At 40.4% G+C, this 26,232-nt stretch overlaps 1 protein-coding gene across 2 annotated transcripts in view; it reads left to right on the top strand.

Annotated features, from left to right (window-relative positions):
- Prkcq (protein kinase C theta) overlaps positions 1–26,232 on the top strand; it is a 126,104-nt gene that overhangs the window by 18,569 nt on the left and 81,303 nt on the right. Inside the window, exon 1 of one of the 2 annotated variants that reach the window (XM_051194819.1) lies at positions 6,105–6,432. The exons of the other annotated variant lie outside the window; for it this stretch is intronic. Within the exon in view, the coding sequence (XP_051050776.1) occupies positions 6,415–6,432 (18 nt within the window). The 5' untranslated portion in view covers positions 6,105–6,414. Of the gene's footprint in view, positions 1–6,104; positions 6,433–26,232 lie in introns of those variants that run through there. 2 annotated transcript variants of the gene reach the window in all.

The following is a 26,232-nucleotide window of genomic DNA, read 5'->3' as shown; positions in this document are numbered from 1 at the left end:
TGTACCTTGCAGAGAGCTATTCATTTTTTAATTAAAATGAGTGAGAGTGCAGCCTGGTTAAACATTCCTGAGCAATAACCATGCAGTTTGAACTTTATGGAAATATTTTGGGAATTTGAAAAATAATGTGCCATGGGGCATCTTAAAATTATTTTAGTTTGTGCCTGATAGTGCTTTTTAATTTGCCTTTGAGTCATATTTCATATGTATATAAATCAGTAAATTTGTGTCAACTTTTGATGCTTCTGTGACTGTTCCTTATGATTTAACAGATTCCTGAAGCACTTGGTTTCAAAACACTAAAAAAGACACCCTTGATCAGGGAATTTTTTCTTTTGTCTTCAACTTCAAAAGCATCATTTAGAGATTAGAGATGCAGCTCAATTGGTAGCATGCTTGCCTAGAGTTCATAAAACCTCAGGTTCAATCCTCAGAATCCATCCAACAATGGCTCACATCCATCATATTCCAGAGGATCTTATGCCAGGGGATCTGATGCCCTCTTCTGGCCTCCACTGGCACCAGGCATGCAAGGGGTGTATAGACAAACACATAGATAAAACACTCTAGACATGGTAGATGATAGACAGACAGACAGACAGACAGACCTTTCAAAGAATCGGTAAAAAAAAATCTTTTCTCAATGGAGTGTTACTGAGTATCCAGGAATCATTGACAAAATGAATTAGTAGCATTTTTGTGAACTTTTGTTTTAATTCATTTTGGTATTTTTTAAATCCTATTTGTCTTTTGCCTATTTCTTTTGATTCTCACTTTTGTGGTCTTATGGGGTGGGTGTTTCTTGATTATTTTTGTTTCTTGTTTTGTTAAAAGGGGAGAGATAGAACATAAAGTTGGATAGGTAAAAAGGTGGGGAGGATGAGGGAAAAATGGAGAAAAACATGAATAAAATATTACATTAAAAATGTTGGCTAAACTATAATAAAAATAATTAATTAGTTAAAAACAAGTGCATTACCAAAAACAAAATCTTAACAATGTTATGTTTTGTTTTTGATTGGTTACAAAACAAAATCAGAATTGTAATGGAGAACTCACGTTTGAGAAAATGAGCAATTTTCAAAAGCAAAACAATTAATTGAATGTAGCTATTAGCCACGGGCCAGAGATATTCTTGTTCAGTAGAGTGGACTAAGGGGCATGGACAAAGATCCCAGTATCAGTCACCAGCCATGCTCTGAGCATGGCAGTTGCAAACCTGTAACTGGATGACAGAATGAGAAGGGGAAGAAGTTCAAAGTCATCCTTGGTTACAGACTAGCCTGGGCTCCACAAGACTTTGTCTTAAAATTGGATGGATGGATGGATGGATGGATGGATGGATGGATGGATGGATAGATAGATAGATAGATAATAGATAGAAATGCAAAATTACTAGCCCTGAAAATGAATTAGGATAAATACCTACCTTTGTAGCAAATGTTTATTACCCTCTTTCCCCTCTTTCCAGGAAGCAGAGACCAAGTACCTGGCAGTCACTAAGGCTGCCTTCCCTTTAGCTTTATCATTCTGTTATATGCAGACTTACCACTATAAGTGTGTTCTGTTTTGGTATGTGTGGAGAGACTTATGTCGTGTATGTGGTCTTATGTATCTGCATAGATCTTATGTATTCTGAAGAAGCCAGGGGAGGACACTGGTGTACTGCTCTATTATCGCTGTGGCTGCCTTATTTCCTTAAGATAGGGTCTCTCACTGAATCTGGAGCCACCTTGCCAGATTGACAGCCTGGGAAACCCAGTGATCCTTAGGTCTCTGCCATCCACAGTGCTGGAGTTATGGATCAAGTGCTTGGTCACAGCCAGTGGGTGTTGGGGATCATGGAACTCAAGTCTTCATGTGTTCACTTACTTCCCTTCCCCCACCAAGCCATCTCCCTAAATCCCAGACAGTGCTTTTAGATGATGTATATATTCAGTTATAGAGGAAGGAGACTATTAAAGAAAAAGTATAAAAGAAATGTAACTGGACTAACTCTTTAGAACATTGCTCCCTGTAAAATATTTTGGATAATTTTCATTACACTCTTGACAGTGCCTGAAATTTTGCCAACTTTGGGTTTTGAAGATCATAGATCCTCTTAAAAACCAATGCTTCTGACATTTGCTCTATGCCTTAAACTGGTTTAGTCAATCGGGGGAAAGTAGGAACTTTTTAATTTAAATCTAAATTTGTCTTATTGAGTTAAATATTTGTTGATCAGGCACCTAACCACACTGGACATCATTTGGATGCCCAGAGATAAAAAGAGAAGATGCTAGCCCTCAGGAGGCTGCTTTCTTTTGGAGAAGGAAGTCTCACGAAATAAACACTAGCTCAGTGAGAGAAGGCTGAGTAATGGCCAGCAGCATAAAATGCAGACAAAGGGTGAAGAGCTCAGGAGAACTTCCTCAACCTGACCTGCTTTTTAGATCGCTAAATGTATGACTCAGAAAAATATTTCTCATACATGTTCATTGCCACCAAATCATGGTTAAGGGAGAAAAAAAAAAAAAAAAAAAAAACCAAGAAGGTGACTCATTAGGTAGCACAGAAACAGCATGCCCTCCCTCGCTGGACCCACACATCTTAGAACTCTAGTCTGTCTCCCAGGAGGGCTGTAGCCATGGGTGCCTCTCTTTTTCTACACTGCATTCTTTTGTTACTATGCATGCCTGGCCAGTATGCTGGCTTCTAGGTGAATGTTTTTATACCTGAAAGAACGCTGTAATCCTTACGCATAAGGTTTATCTCTCGCTTTCATTTTCAGTCCCTAATCTTTTTGCAGCTAGGAAAATGAGCAGAAGAAACCTCAAGAATGGCTTAATTAATTCCCACTCATGAAGCTCAGACCAAAAAGCTTTCACTTCCTGCTCTCCTTTGACCTTCTGCTTGTGTCACCTGGGGGGGGGGGGTTGTCCTGCTTTGTGGTTGTGGTCATTCAAGCTTACTCCGCTCTCCAAATACTTCCTGGGAAAGGAAACATACTCACGTCTACACAGAGGTTTTCCTGATCTCTTTTTTTGAACCCTGAAGATAGAATCCATCTCTGAGAAATTCCTCAAGTCTTCACACACAAAGATAAAGAGAGCAAGATACAGAATTAGAGTCTACACCTTCAACTTAAAAAGCCCTGTTTTTCTTCCTGCCCAAAGGTGAGAATTTCCCCCACTGATACAAGTTACAGCATTCTTCCAACGAACAGTGAGGGCCTTGAAGCAAATCAACTTCTCAGATCTTCACATCACACCCATAATGTTTACTGTGAAACCATTAGCTGTCATTGTTTACCCTGTATTGTCTATCTGTTTTCTGGTTGTATTTTATCTAAGTCATCTTCACTCTGGTTCAGCTAAGACTGTGGTTTTGCAAATTAAATCCATTGTGGGTTTCTGCATATATCTATCTCCTCCCTGTGTTTACTAAGCTTTTTTATTTTAAAAATATTGTATGTCTGTTTTCATCTTGACAGTTGTGTGAGGGGAGATTTATTTGGCCCTAGGTTCTTTTAAACAAATTTGAGGCTATTTAGAAGGACATACTGTTAAGAACCAGAAATAAATGGTGTAGTGAAAGTGTATCTTTAATAATTTTTGAATCCCCTTTAAAATTTAAGACTGTATATAAGAGATCACATAGTTCATGATTCTAGACTTTATATTTTGGTCAAACGAGATCTGTTTTGTTTTTCAAAACAAGGAAGTAATTGTTGATTTTATTTTCAATTTTAAACTTTTACCTTTTAAATTTTTTCTTTTTCCTTTTTTTTTTAATTTAAATTTGAAACAAGGTTGTTTTACATGTCAATCCCAGTTCCCTCATCCTCCCATCCTCCCCTATCACCCTCACCAAACCCCAGCCCATCCCCTTTCTGCTCTCCAGGGAGAGTGAGGTCTGTCATATCATTTGGGGCAGGGCCTAGGCTCTCCTCCATATGTCTAGGCCGAGAAAGTATCCCTCTATGTGGGATCCGAGAAAGTATCCCATCCTATGTGGGATGGGCTCCCACAGTCCATTCCTATACTAGGGATAAATATTGATCCATCACTAGAGGTCCTATAGACTGCCCAGTCCTCCTAACACCCATGCTGGTTTCTCACCTATCAGACTGAGGAGCATGAGCTCCCCCTTGTTCAGATCAGCTGTTACTGTGGGTTTCTCTAGCCTGGGCTTGACCCCTTTGCTCATCACTCCTCCCTGTCTGTAACTGGATTCCAGGAATTCAACTAGTGTTTAGCTGTGGGTGTCTGCTTCTGCTTCCATTAGCTGCTAGATGAAGTGCTCTAGGATAGTATATAAGATAGTCGTTAATCTCATTATGAGAGAAGGGCATTAAAGGTAGCCTCTCCACTATTGCTTAGATTGGTAATTGGGTTCATCCTTATAGATCTCTGGGCATTTCCCTAGTGCCAGTTTTCTCCTTAAATCTATAAATGGCTCCCTCTATTATGGTATCTCCTTTCTTGTTCTCCTCTATTCTTTCCTTGTCTCATTCTTCCTGTTCCCTCATGCCCACCTCTCCCCTTCTCTTTCTCCTAATTCCCTCTCGCTTCCCCCCATGCTCCCAATTTGCTCCAGAGATCTTGTCCCTTTCCCCTTCTCCAGGGGACCATGTATGTCTCTCTTAGAGTCCTCCTTGTTTTCTAGCTTCTCTGGTGCTGTGAATTGCAGGCTGGTAATCCTTTGCTCTATGTTTAAAATCCATATATGAGTGAGTTCATACTGTGTTTGTCTTTTTGTGACTGGGTTACTTCACTCAGGATGGTTTCTTCCAGTTCCATCCATTTCTCTTCGAATTTCAGGATTCCATTGTGTTTTTCTGTTGAGTAGTACTCCATTATGTAAATAAATGTACCACGTTTTCCCCCATCCATTCTTCAGTTGAGGGGCATGGAGAAACCAAGATATTCCAAAACCTTTTTAATTTTTTAAACTTTATGTGGATGTGTGAGTAAATGATCTGTATGAGAGTATACATGTGTGCCATGGTGTACCTGTGAAGATCAGAGGTCAACTTTACGCCATCCACCTTTGTTTTGAGACAAAGTCTGACTTGGTCTTTCTTAATATTGTGCTACACACTCCAAGCCATGTGAACAATGGACTTCTCCTGTCTCCACCCCTGACTCCACCCTCTGTCTCCATTCCCTATCTCCACCCTCTGTCTCCACCCTCTCTGTCTCCACCCTCTGTCTCCACCCCCTGACTCCACCCTCTGTCTCCATCCCTGTCTCCACCCCTATCTCTACCCCCTGACTCCACCCTCTGTCTCCACCCCCTGTCTCCACCTTCTGTCTCATTTCACCTTAAAGAGCTCTGGGATTACAGGCGCATGGAACTGCATAGGGTTTTTTTCAGGTGGGTTTCAGGGATCCAAAGTCATCAGATTTGCATGGCAGGTGCTTTTAACTACTGAGCCATCTTTCTAGCTCCAAGAAAGAAAATTTAAGGACTACAAGTCCACATAGCCAATGTAGAAAAGGAGCAGGCCACATAAAAAGGCAATTTGCCTAAGATCTATCATTATGATGCAGGGAAAATATATGACATTCTCAAGCTAACAAATTGAAACTAGTAACTGTTGAATGCAACAGAAATAACATGTGGGAGATGAGGACAAAGTGGGATTTGTGGATGGCTCTACTATTTCTAACTTGGAAGACTTAGTAGACAATAATTCCATTGCTCAAGACGATAGAAGAGAGACATAGGTAACTAAGAAAAAAGCAGAAATCATATTTGCTTTGGCTCTGCTTGTGAGATTAGTGGGCCACTTGAACAAGTCTGATGACACATACTGGAAATTTTGAGAATGAAAGAAATTAGTATATAGTCTAAGAAAACTGTGCTTGTCAAGGTTCTCCACGAAGTAGGTTGTCTGCCATTCAAGCCATCAAGACAGAGAAAATAGGCCCAGATTGTTTTTTAGAAAAGTGGGGAGTAAAAAAAAAAAAAAAAAAAAAAAAAAAAACCCAAATGTGTTCCATACCACTTCCTTGGGGAGACAGAACCAACTAGAAACAGAAGCAGGAGTTGGCTGCAAGGCCAGCAGGACAGTCGGCAGCACTGCCAAGTGTGAGACACTGGAGGGAGGAACAAGGAAAAGACTGTGCATCTGTCATTAGCAGTTGGTCCTTTCAGAGAGCAAGACAGGCAAGTGTGGGCAGGGTGACCCAACTGGCAGAGGGTGGAGGAGTGACTGGAAGATAAAGAGATGCCCTGGGAAGTTTATTGGGAAAGGAAAGGGTAGGCCACCCAATGGGAGAGACTGTCAGAAGTTAGTTGTTTGAAAATGGAAAACTTTCATTTTACTTGTCACTGGGAGCAGAAGAGACTGAAGTCACAAGAATGATAAGAGGCCCAGTGAAAGAATGACAGTGAAGGGGTGCCCAGGGGAAGGAGCCGAAGTCTGGAATGTTCCACAGAGACAAGGTAGGTAAAGGGAGAGAGTGAACAAGAGAGAAGGAAGCTGATCAAATGAGTGTGTCTTGTGGCTTTCATTTTCTCTTCAAAAGAGGCAAGCTCATCTACTTAGGGTGGAGAAGGAAGAGTGATGGTTTTGAAAACTAAAGAAAAACAACTGGGAAATAGCCCATTTAGAAAATTCAAAAGGAAACAGACCAAGATGAGATCTTAAAAAAGGAAAAAGATCATGGGCAAATCCAGTAAGAAAAAAAATAATAATCAGATTCATAGATTATATATTTGTTTTTGCAATTTTGGTAGAAAGAGATATGACAACATTTGCTACTTAGCTTTTTGTTTGCTTTTGTTTGTTTCAGGCAGGGTTTTGCATAACCCTGGTTGACTTTGGATTTTCTAAATAGGCAAGGCTGCCCTTGAACTCCTGATCCTTCTGCCTCTACCTCCTGAGTGCCGGAATTACAGGCATGTGCCACCACCCCAAGCTCATTTAACTAATTTTTATGTGTACAGTTCAATAACATTTGCTAGAGTCATGATTCTCACCTTGCTTCATTGCCACCTGTTTTCATAATTGTCTCATCTCCCAAATAGAAGCTTTGTATCCTTAGCCAATAGCTCCCCTTCATCTCAATCTGCTTTGTGTCCCCGAGAATATGTCTGTTCCAGATAGCTGCTATTACTTTTTTGCTTTTGAACTCAGATTGATAAAATAAGAAACAAAGAATTGATCGGTCATCATTTTTACACTACTGTCCTATGAAGGCTCATTTGTAATTTGGATTGAGTCTTTGAGAATTTCACACATGTATACATGGAAAATGATAATATCAGCCCACTTCCCACATCTTTCTCAATTCCTCCTCTCATTTTCTTGTTCCCTTCCCTTTCCTTTTAAATAACAACCCACTAAATTTAGTGTTGTGCGTATATACATGGGTGTGGGACTATGCACATACCAGTAGCCACACCCCAAAGAAGAATGATTCTCCTCCCCCAGCAGTGGGACGATGTAAGCTCCTCCCCTGTTGATGCTTTAGCTTTGTCTGATTTGATCTTCTGGACATGACAAGGTTGTTTCAGTCACAAACCCACAGCAGCTGTGGTTACCTGCACAAGATCAATAGGTCTCCCTTAAATCACACTCTCCTCACTTAATGTAACACACAGTATGGATTAGAACTTAGCTCTATCATTGTATATCAAGTAATTTGAACACCCAGTGTATTCAAAATAGCTTCATTTTTTGAACCCTCCAACTACTTTGCACTGAGTATTTCATTTATCACATAATGTGCCCACAACAGTGAATATCTCCCCTGACACACACATCCAAATGATAACACAGATTTATGCACTGGTGAACTTTTCCTATTCAGCAGTTGATTTCAGAAAACTATTTGACTCATTTGAATATGTGTTGCTAAAGCAGAAGTTCCTTTAAAAAAAAAGCTTTTTATGCAATATTAGGAAAATGAGACGTTATGCAAACAAATAGCCTTGCTCTTTGCCATACGTGGGTGATGAGGTCTCTAAAAGGGGCTCAGATGAATGACTTGAGTATCAGACTCAGCTGTTTTTAATGGAAATGTTTTCCTGCTCTGTGAAAGCAGGTTATAATAAGAAACCCATTGGAGGAAATGTCTGATGTTTTGGTCATCTCTGTAGAATCACATTTGTGTGTGTGTGTGGCCTCAAGGACAGATGAAATTCCTGAATTAGGAATGAATGACAAGGACCTCTTCTTGTGCGCCTATATTATGGATAGACCTTCTCATACAGCTTTAAATTGATAGTTGCAGAGATAACTGCTGACAGTCACGGTGTCAGCTAGACACCAAAACCCTCTAAATATTGCTGACCCAACCTATCAAAAAGAGGAACTACTTTCCTCTCCTCTCACTTCCCCAAACTTAGCTCCCCCAATCCAATCCTAGTTGAGATTATCTTGATGTCATTAAGAGATATGGGAATACCTGCCCACTGTGGGTGGCATCATCCCCTGGATGGGATCTGAACTGCAAAAGCAGAGAAAAAACGAGCAGCAATATGCATTCACTGCCCGTTTTCTTTTCCTCCTTCTCCCCTTCCTTCTTCAAACGTGTGCGTGTGTGCGTGCATGGTGTGTGTGTGTGTGTGTGTGTGTGTGTGTGTGTGTGTGTGCGCACATGTGAGTGTATCATGGTCTTCTGTAGAGAACAAATACAACTTGTTAGAGATAGTTCTCTTTTAAACCACGTATGTTCCAAGGATCATATTCAAGTAGTCAAGTTTAGCAGTAAGCACCTTTACCTTCTGAGACACCTAGCTGTCACCTGCTGTCTGTTTCTTTTCTTTTCTTTTCTTTCTTTCTTTCTTTCTTTCTTTCTTTCTTTTCTTTTAATTTTACATGTCGATCCCAGTTTCCTCTCCCTCTCTCCCCCATCACATGCACCCTGATCACTCTCCCCTCCCATCCCCCCATCCCAATTCCACATATAGGGCAATGTTATCCAGGTGGGGTCATGTAAATCTGTCAAGTCATTTGAAGTAGATACTAGGACTTCTTTCCTGTCTCTAGGTTAAGGAAGTTTCCCTCCATGGGGGATGTGCCCACAAAGTCCTTTTATGCACCAGGAATACATCCTGGTTCCACTGTCTGAGCTCCCTTAGACTGCTCAGTCCTTCTAGCTGTGTCAGTCCCATGCTGGATTCCCAGCTATCAGTCTGGGGGCCTGTTAGCTCCTCCTTGATCAGGTCAGCTGTCTCTATGTGTTTCTGCAACCTGGTCTTGTCTCTCCCTCTGCATCTGGATTCTAGTTCAACTCAGTGTTTAGTTATGGGTGTTTGCTTCTGTTTCCAACAGGTACTAGATGAGTGCTCCATGATGGTGGATAAGTTAGTTGTTGATCTCCTATGTGGGAAGGGCATTTATGGTAGCCTTTCCAAGGTTGCTCAAACTGCTGTCTGTTTCTTGACTGTAAATGTCATGTGACCAGCAGCCCCAAGTTCCTGATGCCTTGAGGTTCCTTTAAATACCAGGCAAAAGAAATCCTTTTCCCTTAAGTTGCTTTTGTAAGAATATTTTATCACAGCAACAGCAAAAGCAACTAAGCACTAGGAGAGCAGATATGCTCTTAGTTGTATTTGTGGCGTAACTAATTCTCACAGTCCAGTCCAGGGAACCCAGCAACCTCCAAACACCTCCAGAGATGTGTGCAACTATTTTCACACTACTGCCAACGTCTGCTTTTCCTTTTCACCTTACTTTGTACAGTGAAGTTTTCTAGAAGCTTCATGGTGTGATAGCAACAGAGTACAGAAAACCATATAAGAAGCTCACATCATCTTCTGTAAAGCCAGACATTTAAAAGATTTGCAGAGTCTGGTGACATAGGTCACTTGATTAACATGCACAGAGCCTGAGGTTCAGTCCTCAGTACTGCCAGAGAGAGAAGGAGGGTGACAGAGAGAGAAAGTGTGTGCATCAAAATAAGTTGTTAAAATAGAAATACTTCTTTCAACACTTTTTGGCTTTGGAAATATGATGATGTATCATGAAATACATTATTTATATTAACATCGCATAATTGATTTATATTGTATTTCATTGAAAAATAATTATTGTGACTTTTTGTTATATTTTCTAACATGAAAAAAATATCCTAGTCCACATAATTGAGCTCTTCTTATAGAGTGAGCTGGGATGTAGCTCAGTTGGGAGAATGCTTGCCCAGTGCACAAAAAGCCCTGGGTTTAATCCTCATTGTCTCATAAACTGGGTGTGGTGGTGCAGAACTGTAATCCCAACACCTGGGAGGTAGAAGCATGAGGATCAGAAGAAGTCCAAGATCATCTTTGTTCAAGGCCAACCTTGAAAGAAAGAGAGAGAGAGAGAAAGAAAGAAAGAGAGAGAGAGGAGAGGGAGGGAGAGAGGGAAGGAGGGAGGGAGGGAAGGAGACAGAGAGGGAGGGAGGAAAGGGAGTAATACATCTGAGATAAAATGTGAGAATAAACTTCTGCAGAGCAGAAATGACAAAATGGGGACAGGTGCTAGAGTGCGTCTTGCACACATTGGATAGAGACGTGGAGGAGTATAAACAACACCTTGTTTTAATTTCAAAGCTTCTGAAGTATGCTATACATAGAATACATATTTTAAGGATCACACACATATGTATATATCTATTATACATACATACATATATATCATGTCTAAAGTTTGGGAGATAATGAACTCCAAATTCAACCTAGTAATTAATGTTCATAGAGGATAGTTGAGGGTACAAATGCAAAGACATTAGAAATGTCAAATGTATCAATTGTTTTCTTATTAAGTTGGAATTAAAGGCATAATTGTTTATAAAGTTTTTTTTAATGGTTTATATAACTGAATGGAATTATTGTATAATATAAAATTAATACTTGTATGTAACTCAAGAATAGAAATGCAAACCTATTTTAAAAATGGGCAAAGGTCTTGAATAAACATTTCTTCAAAGAAGATATGTAAATAGCCAACAAACACATATATGATTCTCGCTGATCATTAGGAACATGTAAATTGTAACCTGTAACCACCATGATCTCCACCCATTGCCATGACTATTACAAAATAAGCCTGCTTACTCTGTGCACTGTTTTCAGGAATGTAAAATGTTATAGCTGATATGCAAAGCAATTAGGTGGTTCCTCAAAACATTAAAAATAGAGTCCTGGGATCTAACTCAGTGGCAGGGTACCTACCTAGCATGAATAAGGTTAAATCCCTAGCATGACACACACACACACACACACACACACACACACACACACACACACACACACACAAATAAAAATGGAATTTTAAAAAAGAAATAAAAATAGAATAAAACCCCAGCATGTCTATTCAGAACACAGACAGAGGAACTGAAAGCAGGAACCTGGAGAGATATTTGCATATTCATGCTCATCATCGATCGGGCAGCCAAGAGGTAGACTGCCCCAAAATCCTTAACAGATGATGGATGAGTAAAACTAGTATGTACACACAAAGAACTATTACTGACTCCGAGAAAAGGAAGGAATCCCTTCTCATGGCAGCACAAAACATTGAAAACACTGTGCTAAGGGGAAGAAAATGACAAAGTGACAGTGTTGCTATGATTACCCTTGTTTTGTTGTTAATCTCCCAAGCTCAACAGTTAGGCCCCAAGGAAGGGGAGTTGTGAGCATCAAACATGAAATTGTAAACTTCGTGAAATATAAAGTAGAATACTGGCTGCCAGGGGCTGGGAAAGTACTTGAAGTTTCATAGGTGTGGTTTCAAATTTTCCTGATGAAAAAGTTTGGAAATAGGTCTATAACAATATGGATACATATACTACTACTTCACTGTTAAATGCAAATGATCTCAGTGAATTTTATGTTATGTGGGAGTTTTTTTCCACAATTAAAAGGGAAATTGTATTAGCTATAACAAGATTTTGTGTGCCCTAGAGCTTTCCAGATTCCCTTCAGTTACATAACCATCATAAAAATGAGTTTGTTGTCTAAGTGAATATCTTGCCCAGATTCTATACTTCAGTCCAGTCCTTGATGTGATTTTATAGTAAGCATTATACACTTGTAAATTATTGCACACTTTCCACCTATATAAACCCTACTCCAGAGGACACTGATGAGGGGTTATGGAGGTGGCTCAGAGGATAAAGTGCTTGTTTTGGAAGCCTGGATGCTGAAGTTCAAATCTCCAGCACCCACATAAAAGCTGAGGTCTTATGTGGGCAAGCTGACTAGCTTAACCAGTTGAATCAAATCAAAAGGATGTACTCCTGATTAAGCAAGAGATCCTGCCTTAAAAAAATAAAGTGGGAAGTGACTGAGGAAAGCATCCAAGGTCAACCCCTGAATCTACATGCAAGTATGCACATATGCATGCACAAGAACATACTTGTGACCATTTCTACACACGGGCATGCACACTGCAGACATATACAGATGTAATAAAAGTCATTAATAAATGTCATTCTAGGATTCTCACTCACATACTGCTTTCTGTCTGATACAGTCAGAAACCCACTTAGACTTGTTGAGTTGATCTTGCCTTATGAAGCTAGGACACTACTCTGTATAGAGTTTGATTGTATTGCTCATATAGTCCATTAGTCCTTCTTCACATCTCTGCATGTGTGCCCAGCTTTTTATGTGCATTCTGAGCATCAAACTTAGGTTTGTGGGCAAGGACTTTACCAGCTGAGCCACACCATGTTAAACACTCAAGTGCATAATTTCGTTCCCTAAAGATGATGACCTTGCTTGGCAACTCTAGCCACTATCCAACTCTGGAAACGTTTCATCTTCCAAAACAGTACTTCTGTACCCATTAGGAAGTAATCCTCATCTCCTCCTCTTGGCCTAAGTAAGCATTCTCTCTGCCCTCAGTATCTGAGCAGGCTAGTTCTCTTACCTACCCCTTATGATTGTGACTTAGTTCACTTAGCACAATGTTCTTAAGGTGCCTCTGTGTTGTAGTGTATGTTTAAAACTCCTTCTTCTTTAGGTCTGAATATTATTGGTGCTGAGGTTTGGATCCCCAGCACCTACGTAAAGGCTAAGACTTCCTTCTAGAACTCTTAGTGAGGACAGCTTTTACCTGGACAAGCTGGCTCACTAAACCAGTTGAATCAAAACAAAATGGTGAACTCAAGATTGAGGGAGAGATCCTGCCTCAATAAATAAAGGAAGACATCCTAGGTCAACCACTGGCTTCCATGTGTGTGTGCACAGACACACGAATATACATGCAGGTATTACTGACTGTAATATTCTAATTACCCTTTTCAGCCTTCTGCAGAACTAGACACAGGCCATTTTTCAAAAGGCACTGTTTAGAGTTAATGAGAACACACACAGAGGAAAAGACACATACATAAAATAAGGCTCAGGGCTTACACATTGGATGCGAATTCTATTCTTTCCCCTTCTTGTCCCATAAAACCCCTCATGTATGTTCACATATACATATGAAGGCCAGTAACACCTTGACTGTCATTTTTAGACCACATTCATCTTGGTTTTTGAGGCAGGGTCTCTCCTTAACCTGGAGCTCAACAGGTAGGTGAGGTTGGCTTTGCAGACATCCCCAGGGAGCTACCCATCTCCATTTCCCCAGGGCTAGCACACTAACATGCCTAGCTTATTGTTGTTGTCTTCACATTATTTCTAGAGATTGAAGTAGGGGCCTCATGCTTGCAAGGGAAGTATTTTACTGACTGGGCTATCTCTCCAGCTGCAGCCTTCCTTTCTTTTTTTAAATTGTACGTGTCACGAGGAACAAGGGCAAACACACACTATTCTTACTTCCCTAGTTCCTGAAGTCACATTTTAGTGAAGACTCTAGAATTTCTGTTGTGCTTAACTGAAAGAATAGGAGACCTTCATTGTGTAGTAAATTGGAACATGGCTGTAAGAGCACTAGCATTATAAAATTACTCAGATTTCCCACACTTTCCACTATCCCTACCCTTGGTAGCAAGGAAAACTGCTGCCAAGCCCTGTCACTCAGGAAAACAAAGTGTACAGAATGCATTGTGGGTTGCTCTCTTACCAGGTAGCTTCGGTAAGAGAGAAGGCTGACCCGTCTTGGGCTACATTAAGATACTGATGCCAGGGTAAGTAAATCAGATGAACATGTGAGGACCCGGTTTTCCATTATCTTAATTTGTTGTTCTTGGCCTAAGTTAATTAGAGTTAATCACTATGGAGTTAATTATAGTACAACAAACATGCTGTTAACAGCACGTTCTGCTGCCACTGCATTATTAGAATGGACAAGCCAGAAACTCAGCTGATAGAGTGACTGATCTTTTCAAAGGCAAGCCTGCCTGATGAGGAACCTTGAGTGGCGCTGATCTGGATGGAAGGACAAAGTCCACTTTCCACAGTGGATGCCAAATGACAGGAATTAAACTCACGGCGATGACTCTGAGGCAAATAGTTCCCCTTGTTTCTGATTGAATGTTGCCACTGGTTAAAGTCCATGAAAAAATGCATTGTATATAACCTTTTGGTTCTTTTCTGTATGTACAGGAACACATGGTAAAGTCCATGAAAAGCGTATTGTATACAACCTTTTGACTCTTCTGTGTATGTACAGGAGCACATGTGTACACATTCATATAAAGACCAGATCTCAAATTCGAGTGTCTTTTCCAGTTGTTCTCACCTTACTTTTTGAGACAGGGTCTCTCACTAGATCTGATCTTGCAAATATGGCTAAGCTGAATGTCATTCGTGTCCAGAGGATCCTCTTGTCCCATCCTCCCCAGCTCTGGGATGATAGACAAAGCACACATTTTTTTTATGGGGGCGCTGGGGCTCCAACTCTGGCCCCCATGATTGGGCTACAGCCACTTCACTGACTGAGCCAAATCCCAGCCCTGAATTCCCCTAAGATGGTAATTCAGCTGTCATAAGCTCAATGATGTGATTAGTTTGGGAAAAGACAGTGGTACTAACTGAAGCTGTGTGCAAACTAAAATGTAACATTTAGCACTGTGAGACAACCTAAATACTTCCTACAACTGGCAGTAAACACCTGCTATTCTTTTTGTTTTGTTGTTGTTTTGAAATAGATTTCTCTGTCTAGCCCTGGCTGTCCTAAACCTTGCTCTGTAGACCAGACTGCCCTTGAACTCAGAGATCCTCCCGCCTCTGCCTCCAGAGTGCAGGGATTATAGGTCACCACCTTTGCTATTCTTTTCAGTCTTGACAAGAGACTTCACAGAACAAAAGCAAAACAAAGTCAGTTCAACTGAGAACTGTGCAGTTGATAATGAGTGACATAGCCAGGTCTGGTGGTAAACACTTGTCATCCTAGCACTTAGAGACACAGGAGTGCTTCAAGTTCAAGTCCAAGCTGAGATGCAACATTGACTACCAAACCAGCCTGGGCTACATAGCAAGACTTTGTCTCATAAAAAACAAAAAGGAATAACAGGATTTTGTGTGATGGCCATCCGTTCCTGTAATTGCTGGGCTTGAGGGGTAGGATGAGGTGGGGATAGGAGGGCTGAAGTAGGAAGCCACAAGTTTGAGGTCAGCCTAGGCTAGTTAGTAAGACCTGTTTAAAAAAAAAAAAAAAAAAAAAAAGCTCAGAATAGTGGTGAGAAGTAATTGAACAGTGTGGCTTGTGTTTCTGTTCCTGCTGGTGTTTCTTCTCACCTAACATCTCAGCCCTGTTGAATTTGTGTCTCTTAAGAACAGCTCCATGGGAAGTGAGTAACCTTGTCAGCATGCCTACTTTGTTAGGAGGAAGCTCATTGGATGACAGTGTTTTCCGGGTCTGGAGGCGTGTGTTTGCTTTACTTGGTAACCACAAAGTAGCGGTTAGTTTCTCACTTAAAGATAAGAATGACAGAAGCCGATGCTGACTTGAAAATGCCCGTGAACTCTTATTTTGAGAACATACCTGGTGATTTAATCATGATGTTGGTAGCTAGTCAGGCAGGAGTTGGCTTGAAGGTCGTATCCCTTCCCTTACAATCAGCAGTTTATAAACGAAGGAACTGAATTACATGATCAAGGTCTTTGTTCTTTGCTGGCCCTAAGTGGAAACATTCTAAACTGTGCAGAAGATCACACGATGACTATCTAGCAGGAGGGCTTTCTGGTAAAGAACAAAGTCCCATTGTCCCTTTCCTTAAGAATTCACCCAAGTGGGCCTCTAACCACTTTGGCAGGAAACTGGCCCTCAGGAAACCCACCTGTGCTAGGGGTTTTAGAAATAGTATAAAGCTCACCTAAAAATGGAGGCAAACATAAGGGCCTCTGACCACTGTGGTCTTTCATGCTGTGGGAGTCCTTTCCTCTACAGTGGTCTCTTGGCCATTGTCCATGTTCATCCTTAAAAGTCCCTCATCTTGTTTTAAGAGTTCTGCTCATCTTCTGTGCCATGTTCTGTCTCCTCTGATGGAGATCACAGGGACCAGAGAGTCTAGGGAGGGTAGAGTGACATCCTCCATAGCAATGATAGACTTCTCATGTTTGCCTCTTCGCCTTCCTCCAGCACCCCCCTTGCCCATTTTGATGTTTATTTTTTCTTCCACTTGATACAGAAGGAGCCTGGATGGGACTCACAGACAAGGACAGAGAGTGAGTGTTGTTCTGCACAGCTGAGTATTTTCACATTCCAGGGCTCCACTGGTGGCAGGATTTTTTCTTTCTTTCTTTTCAAAGTACACACAGCAGGATGTGAGCTCACCAATTTCTTAGCATACAGAAATACAGGAACTGTGGGGCTACTAAGAACAGTACTTCAAAGGGTAGTAGAGAGGTGCCCCTGTTTCCTGCCTGCTTTGAGAGCTACATCCAGAGGAGCCCTAACTGGGGGTCCAGAGAAACTCACTTCCAACGCACAAATGTTCTCAGAGCCTTAAAGAAGTAATAAACCCATAATGGTATAGGACACTTCTTAGGTGATAAAGTTTCCTTCAGGCTTTGGTAATCTCGGAACTCAAGTAGAAAAGGTGCGTGCGTGCGTGTGTGTGTGTGTGTGTGTGTGTGTGTGTGTGTGTGTGTAGAAGTCTATGCCCTGACATGGCTTGAAAGTCAGGAAAATTCAAGTTCTATCCTTCTACTTTGTGGGTTCTGAGGATCAAACTCAGGTTACGTTTGACATCACACATGTGCCGTTGTCTGCTGACCCATCTTGCTACCCCATTTGTTTGTTTTGATTCCACTGAAATACAAGGGCTTGGCAGATGACCTTCCTATTTCCGCCAGTGTTTGACTATATTCCATACTCAGTGAATATCCATCGTGCAAATGTTGTCACTGAACAGATTATTTCTAGAATGTTTCCAGAATTTAGAATGTGATGATGTTTCTCCAAGATGCTAGCTCTCTGTCAGTGCATTAGCCTCAGCATCATGGAAAGCCCAGTGCCTGGAGGGTCAAAAATGTACTGGAGAGATTGATCTCTTTGCCATCATTTTATGGTGAAGAAACCGGGCCTCACAGGTGAAGTGACTTTCCTCAGTTTATCCTATTCCTCACTGAGCTTTGCAGTGGCCTCTTCATCCTTTAAGAATGCATGAGCATGCTCTACAGTCAGAGCTACATTGCACCTGTGTAACTCTGTGTAGCTCTGAGTAGGTCTGCCTTGACAGTCGGGGGTACCCTGGAAAAGTCTGTGGGTGTTTACTCTCCTTAACCATAATCTCTTCTCCCATATCATCCCCCCCTCTCTCTGTGTGTGTGTATGTATGTATGTATGTATATATGTATGTGTGTATGTATATAGGTTAGAGTTCAATTTTAGACAGCTTTCTTAGTGGCTATCCAGACCATTTTTGAGACACAGTATCTCAATGAACCTGGATCTTGCCAGAAACAGCTAAGCTGGCCAGAAATCCACCTTACTCAATCTCTTCACTGCTGGATTTAGAACTGCACATCAGAATAGAAGACCTCATGTTTGCCTAGCAAACACTACTGACTGAGCTATCTTCCCAGCCATGATTTTAAACTTAATGGAGCAGAATTGCTTTGAGCTCGGCATTTTAATAAATTCATATAGCAATGAGATATGACCTAGAGAATAGGAAAAATCATTTGCAAGTTAAATATGAATATATTTTGGAGAATGTGCAAAGAGTAGATATTACTTCGCTTGGAAAAGGGAAGGCTTGGAGGTAATTTTAATATGCAACACAAACATGAGAATAAATAAGAGAATACTGGCTAACATTGTCAATAGCTTCACCCAAGAGAGTAACAGCTTGGAGTATACAGGAGAATTTTCATTTACTTATTTTTAAATAAATACGTAAATGGTAACAATGAGAAAGACAACCTAGGTATACTAACATTCACCTTAGCCTCACCAGTTTTCCATTTTTGTAGAATCACTGGATTAGTGAGCTCTTAAGTTAATGAAAGTCAACTTCCATTTCACTGCAATATTTACTAGAGTAGCGTATGGTGCTCCTGGTAGGAACATGAGAATATATAGCTAGTACTTAGGAAGCAATGATCGAATTCCAAATCTCTAGGAAATAGGAGGTCTTCAGAGGCAAGTCAAACTCAAGACTTGTTTTAATTATTCACTACACTGCTGAGACAAATACCTGATGAAAACAACTCAAGGCAGAAAGGTTTCATTTGTGTGAGGCTACAGGCCATCATGACAAGAAAGTCATGGCAGCAGAAGACTGAGGCTCCTTGGATGTCAGCTTGACACTGGGTCCACAGTTGGACACACACAGAGATGAGTGCTGCTAGTGACCTTTCTCTCCTTTTGATTCTGTCTGGGACAGACAGCCCATAAAATGCTACCTCCCACGTTTAGGGTGGCTCTTTCCACCTCAACTAAACTAATCCAGAAAATCCCTCGCAAGGGATTTTCCACAGTGTTGTTTTCATTGTGACTGTGAACCGTACCAAGCTGAAAATCAACACTAACCCTCACAGTACTTGTTCCTGCTCCAGTCACTAGTATTTGTATGAGTGAAGGCCTCCAATGAGGACTGAGAAATCAGGCCAATTTATAGCTGACTACACAAAGCAAGATGGGCAGTCAAATGTCAGCGCCAAATGGTGACACAGGCTGCTGGTAACCTAGGTGAAGGCCAAATTGAGATCTTGCTTCAGTGCAAGACTTTATCCAGATTCAGCACTTCAGAAGGTCAAGACAGAGTGGACGCATGTCTGGGGCCACGGGCAACTCCAGCTCCAGGGAAGCAGATACCTCCTCCTTCTGGACTCTGTCAACATGTGTACTCACATACACATATCCACACACCAACATACACATGCAATACATATAAATAAAAATAAATTAAATCTTAACAGAAAGTGAGCATGCTGGGGAACTAGGACTTTAGAACACAGGAATTTTAGTTAGCACCTATTTCCAGATGAGTTAACTGTTGAAACTTCATTTGTTCTTTGCCTGCATTGATGAAACTTTAGTGGGTTCTACCTAACTTCTGTTCAAATAATATCTAAAGAACATTGGTTATTCTGGATATGTTTTTATAAGCACATGGGCACAAAGAAAAAGTGTCTGCCTTCATTGAGCCTTTAGGGACATACTAATCAAAACAAGTGATACATCATGACTATTACAGCAACTGTTACCAAGAAGGAAGTAGAGAAGGGTGGATGCTTTACAAACTATAAGCCCATGCCTTGCTGACAGAACTATAAATGGTACATACACTGCAGAAAACAGCATAGTGGTTCCTCAAACAGTTAAACAGAATCACCACCTGATCCAGTCATTCCATTATTAAGTGCATCCAAAAGAATTGCAATAAGGACTCAGATATTTGTTCACCAGTCTTCACAATGCCATCATTGAAGATATCCAAAAAGTAGGAGGTGTTCATCAGTTGGAGAAGGGACACACAAATATGGCATACCCATAATGTGATATTGTTCATCCTTTAAAAGGAGCAAGGGGTTTGGGGGACAGTTCAGTCAGTAAAGTGATTGCTATGCAAGCATGATGCCTGAGTTTAATCCCTGAAATGTATGTGAAAAGGCCAAGCTTAGTGGTCCACACTTAATTCCACAGCTTTGAAGCTGAAAATGACAGGTGAATCCCCTAGGCTTGCTGGCTGGCCCACCTACCTGAATTGGTGAGTTCCGGGTCAGTAAGAGATCCTAGTGCCCTGAGGAACAACTCAAGGTTTACCTTTGGCTCCTGCACACAAGCACACACACACACACACACACACACACACACACACACACACACACAGCCAAAAAGATGAACCTCAAAGAACCTATATGAAGGTGAAAAAAAGTTTTATACACACACACTATATATATATATACATATATATATATATATATATATGTATATATATATATATATATATATATATTGTGATATATATATTGTGTGTGTGTGTGTGTGTGTGTGTGTGTGTGTGTGTGTATACTACCTAGAGCAGCCAAGTCCATCAGATCAGAAAGCAGCAGCTTGGAATGCTGCAGTCTGTTTAGTGTTCAATAGTATAGAGTTTGGGCTTAGAATAATAAAAATGTTCTGGAAAGTGGTGTCAGTGGTAATCGGGCAGTGATATGAACACACTAGGGTGATTGAATTTTGCAATTTGAAAATTAGCATGGTAAAGTTTATGTTTAGTGTATGTCACCAACAAAAATAACCTATGAAGCATAAATTCACTAACCTAACAATAACTACTGCACACAGAATTTTGGTCAAGCTCTTGTGCCTCTGTGCAAAGGTGACCACAATCAATGAGTCTGGACACTGAAGAAAGAAAAGCTGACTAGAGGGATTGGGGGTAGAATAGCATGATAGCCCTGCATGAATTGAGAGGTTCCACAGTGGCAGAGCCACCATCCTTAGGCATCTTTTCAGCATAGCATGGTGACAGAGCCATGATCAGCGGGAGAAGTGACATGTGGGGAAATGGTAGAGTAGGAAAAATCTTTGACCTTCCATGGAGCCCATGAGTAGATAGCCAGAGGACCTTGATAACATTAAGGATATGGAACAACAAAGCAAATTCTCCATTTTTAAATGATGGTTGGCTATTCTGAGGACAGGTAAAGCAATGGAAATGTGCCCTGCTTTTATTGAGATGTTCCCAGTGTCCTTCCAATGGAAGTATTCCTCCTAACAGGCTAAATGTTTCTCTCTCCTAAAAGGCTACTCCAATGTAGATTGTACAACCCAGTCTGTATGCAGCCTGGCTTCCTGAGCTCACCACCAGAGTTCCAGCAAGGAAATAATTGGATGATGGAACAAATAGATTAGTCTAGCATTCTAGTTCCTTCTAACTTTGCTGCCTCCAGATTCTACCACAGGGGCTGTCAGCGCTCCTCTACCCTGGAGTAACAAGAGGAATCTGGGAAAGAGAAGTTTCAGCCAGGTGCTGAGGACAAAGCCTGGGAAAGTAGCAGAAGCTACAGGGGCAGCCAGAAAATTACTCCTACAGACAATTTACTTTCTGATTTCCCCCTATTTTGGCTAAAAAGCTAGACTTCCCATTTATATTGCTTGCCTTTTATTGTCACATCCTGGTGAGGAAGCTCTCACTACAGAAGCCTTTGGGGAAGAAGTAAGGGGAAGGGCAGAAGTTGAACCAGAGAAAACAGTGTGTGCTCTACACTTCCTGGCTGTCTGGAGCAAATATCTGAAGACAGGGTAGGGTGTGCCTTCACCATTGGGAACAACTGAGGTGGCAATATCTTTGGAGGAGACTAGAGAAACATGAGATAAATAATCATCATGAAAGCCAAAAAATCATCTGTTAATCGCCATGCCTCTGCTGGAAGGAACAGATGCAGAGTACACAGTGGGAGCCCAAAGAGCCTGACAAAGATCTCAACCCAGCTCACTCAGTAGGATGTAATTAAAAATAATTAGTTATAGAATAGCACTTAGCTTACTGAAGATCAAATAATTGTGAGCTCCCAGAATAGACCCCGAGGGAGGAAGGAACATTTGCTGCCTTGTGCCTGTGGGAGCTTCTGTGGCACCTGGGTCTCACTTCTCACTTGGCTGTGACACTGTGCAGAACAGGGCAGATAGCTTCATCTCTCTGAGTCAAGGCCCAGCAACAGGAGCATCCCCTCAGACACACCACAATGTGAGCCACTGAAATGGGAGAAATGGAGAATTACTTTGACTACATATTGGAATGTTTAGCCTTTATTCTAAAAGGTAACTTGAGAGATAGATTAATAAAAATTCCTTCTTCATTACAAAAAGATGCAATTTCTGCCCACTCATGGCTTGCATTAGCATCTCTTCCTGAGCTCCCGGCCCTGGACTGAATTAAGGAGAAAGTTGGCCCATCACTGGTGTGCATCAATCCATTGCTCTCTGCTCTTGACCGTGGTTGTAATGTAACCAGTTCTCACAAGCCACTTGCTATGACTTTCCCAAAATGACAGACCTTGAACTTGGAGCCAAAGAAACCCTTTCTCCATTAGGTGTCTGCACTATCATAGCTGCCCAGTGATGGTGTGCCTAACCCCATAGTGGAATGTCTGAGGATTTATTAGGAGCAGCAAGCTATTGTAAGTGCACCAAAAATGTTTTCATAGCACCATGCACTAGTTTAAAAACTGATCGTGTGTGAATCCAGCACGGTGGATGACATTACTAGGGAGAAATATGTATTTGCTGATTTGAGTAACTTGAAGTTGAGGATGATTTCAGTTCTCTGAAGTGGATTTCCCATTGGGAGGCTTGGAGGATTCTCCTATTGTTCTGACATCCAAGTGTTGCCTGAATCACTTTCCACACATGGAAATCATGATGGATTGGCCTTAAATGGAACAGCAACCTGCCAAATTACTAACTCTTATCAAAACTGGAGATCTTAATGAGCGCAATATGTGAGCTGGCACTGGATAAGCAGGTTTCACAGGGAAAACAGGCTAGAACTGGAATGAGAGGACTTGGGCCATGCCACTTCAGTGTGAGCCAAAGCTGTCACTTGAGAAGTCTTAACTAGTGAACACTTCATTTCTTTCTGCTTTCTAATACGAATGGTCCAGTCTACCTGACAAAAATGGTACGATGACTTACTGACTTAAGAGAAAAAGAATTTTCCTTTTTGTTATAAACCTGATTTAGTTATAACAATGATCACTTTTTCTAATGGTTTTTAAGTTAGCATACAAAGTGATTGGTTTCATGAGTGAATTTTCACATATAAATGAAATGGCTTTTTCCTCTAATTTGCCCCTCTGACCCTCCATCCTCCCTGCCTCTCTCCTTCCAAAGAGTCCCATGCCCTTTGCTTTCAGCCAAATGAATCCCATTAACCCATTTCCCTCTCCTCCCTCATTAGATTTCTTTTTCATGTCTCATATCCTTTTCTACTTTCATTCCCTATACATACATATATTTAATCATTTTTAAGAATTAGAATTGTGAACTCTAAAAATATTCATTTAAAATCACCTAAAATCAAATCCACCCAAGGCAACATTTTGGTCCAAACTTTCTTCCATTAAAATTTATGCACATATCTTTAAGAAATAACCACCCAGCTTGGCATTGTTGACTCATGCCTTTAATCCCAGTACTCGGGAGGCAGAGGTAGGTGGTTCTCTGTGAATTGGAGGCCAGCCTGGTCTACAGAGCTAGTTCCAGGATAGGCTCCAAAGCAATACAGAGAAACCCTGTCTCGAAAAACAAAATAATAATAATCACCCATTATAAATACTATGGTTAATATGTCTCTGATATAACCATATTATGTAAATATTTTTCTTTAATGAGTCATAATGAGTTCATTATAAAATATTACATTGTGATACAGACCATATGATTAAGCACTGTCATATTTTTGATATTGTTTATTCCAGTGTTGTTATGAAATAATCTGCAATATGCATTCTGATAGGTATATCTCCATAAATATAGATTATTGTTTACTTTTTCTCTTTTTTTAGAAGATTTATTACTTTCAATGTGTGTGTATATGTGTGTGTGTGTGTGCTGTGTGGGTGCCCACCAAGGTCAGAAGAGGGTATCAGATCCCCTGTAGCTAGAGGTTCAGGCAGCTGTGAACACCCCTTGTAGGTGCTGGGAACAGAACCTAGGTCTTCTGTAAGAGCAGTACATGTGCTTAACAGATGAGCCATCTTTCCAGTCTCCATATTTCCCCTTATAGGGATTGTACACATCCCTATGGCCAGATCTGCTTCAGAATCTGTATATTTATAAGAATGATGAAATTATAAATTGTATATTATCAATAAACTACACACAAGGTCATATTAATAATTTGTCTCATGTATAATTTTGCTTTAAATTTAATTTGCATCACAACATAAATATTTTTCCATTTTCAGAGCTTTATAAGTTTTGGAATTGTAGAGATGGTTTTATGTACATGGCTAATTTACATATTTTGATTTCTAGTGAAATTGAACTCTTTGTGTTCTATTATCTATTCATATCATTTTCCATTTGTTGCTTGTGTTGGGCTTGTTCTATAATTTTCTTAGGATGTTTGTATTTTTCCTGATGATTAAGAAGTTTCACATAGGAGTCAAGAGTATAGTCAAATGTTTTACAAAAATGTGTCTGTCATTTAAAAAGCTTTGCTTGTGTTCATCACAATTGTTTTTGTGTGTGTGTGTGTGTGTGTGTGTGTGTGTGTGTGTGTGTGTGTGTAAAATAGTGCTGACATGTTCTTTATGGGGCTTCTCTGTGGTGTCATATCTGGGGAGTTCTTCCTAGTTCCAAAAGATTCTAATCATTAATCTACATTATCTAACTCTTACTGGATGAATGGTTTTATTTCTACATATCTTCTATCATCCCAAATTTTAATTTGATGTTGGTTTTGATACAGGTTTCACTTGGAGGTCCTGTTTACCAACAAATCTTCCCTTTTCCATTGACTTTAAATATCATTTTAATTATATACAGAAATTATATACATATATATATACATATCTAAATCTCTTTCAGATCTTCTATTTTGTTCTGGTTTTCTGACCTCTTTCAATAACAATTCTACACCATTCCCATGATTACACAGAATTTTCTCTATAAGGACTGGTGGAGAGGAAATGATTAGGTGGAGTACAAAGGATTTTTAGGACAGTAACAATCTCCTCTGAATACTCTTGTGGGAACATGACCTATGCGTCTATCCAAACCCATAAGATGTACAACACCAATAATGAACCTTACTGAAAACTGTATCTTCTGTGTAATGATGAGAACTGCAATATGGGTGATGGGAAAACTATGTGTGAATGGAATGGGACGTGTGGGAACCCTCTGCACTTCTCTGCTCAGTTTGACTGTAAACTTGTTCCATAAAATAAAGATACATTATGTGAAACAAATACTAGACAATGCTGCTGAAATTGTAGCTTTACTGCAGTGAAGAATAGAAAAAGGCAAATAGAGCATCAGCCAGATTGTATTTTAGCAAAAATTATGTTACAAATACTATGTTGTTATAGAATAGTATTTACCAAACTCTGTGGTGAAGGACCAAGTTTTAAAAACCCCATTTTTTTTATATGAACTTAGTTGTCTTTGTTTTGTTTGTTTTTTTTTTTTTGTTTTTTTGTTTTTTGTTTTTTGTTTTTTTTTTTTTTTTTTTTGAAATCTGTTTGTTACACTTGGTTTTGTTACATTTCCCATTGCGATAGAATGCCTGATGGTAGCAACTTAAAGGAAAAAGTCTTAGCTTAACCCTTGGTTTTGGAGATTTCAATCCATTTTAGCTGGGAGGGACAAAGCTGGACAGTTCCCATCATAACAGCCAGGAAACAGAGAATAGACATGGAAGGAACCAGGCTTTCATTGGGTTGGCTAAGCTGTATTTCTGGATGAGAAGCTCTACTATTCCATGCAGGAGCAAAACCCATCATCCAGTCATCTGATGGGCGAGTGATGTCACACCAGTAGGACTGAGGCAGTGGGAAGATGATGGACTCTTGGCTTCTGATCCCATTTCTGTCACAGAGCAGATAGATAGCATGAATTTCTTGTGTTGGTTTCTCTGAGTTTCAATTCTATTGTCTTCTAGGCTATTATATGAGAATGTAGACCAAATGGTTACTAAGGATCTTTTAACTTTCAAAATGGGAGTGAGATTAGGGAATTCCTATCTGATTTATTCATTGCTCTTATAGTTTGAATCTGAAATGTTCCCCATTGTCATGTTTTGAATGAGTGACCTCAGTTGGTGTCCCAGTTAGATTAAACTGTCAACTTGGCACAGCCTAGAGTCACCTGAGAAGAGGGTTTCATCTGAAGGATTTCCCAGATCAGATTTGCCTGTGGGCATATGGAGAACTGTCTTTCTTGATTGATGTCTACTAGGA

This window comes from Phodopus roborovskii, unplaced genomic scaffold (assembly GCF_943737965.1).
Source record: "Phodopus roborovskii unplaced genomic scaffold, PHOROB, whole genome shotgun sequence".
NCBI lineage: Eukaryota > Metazoa > Chordata > Mammalia > Rodentia > Cricetidae > Phodopus > Phodopus roborovskii.
This window is presented reverse-complemented; position numbering and strand designations above follow the sequence as displayed.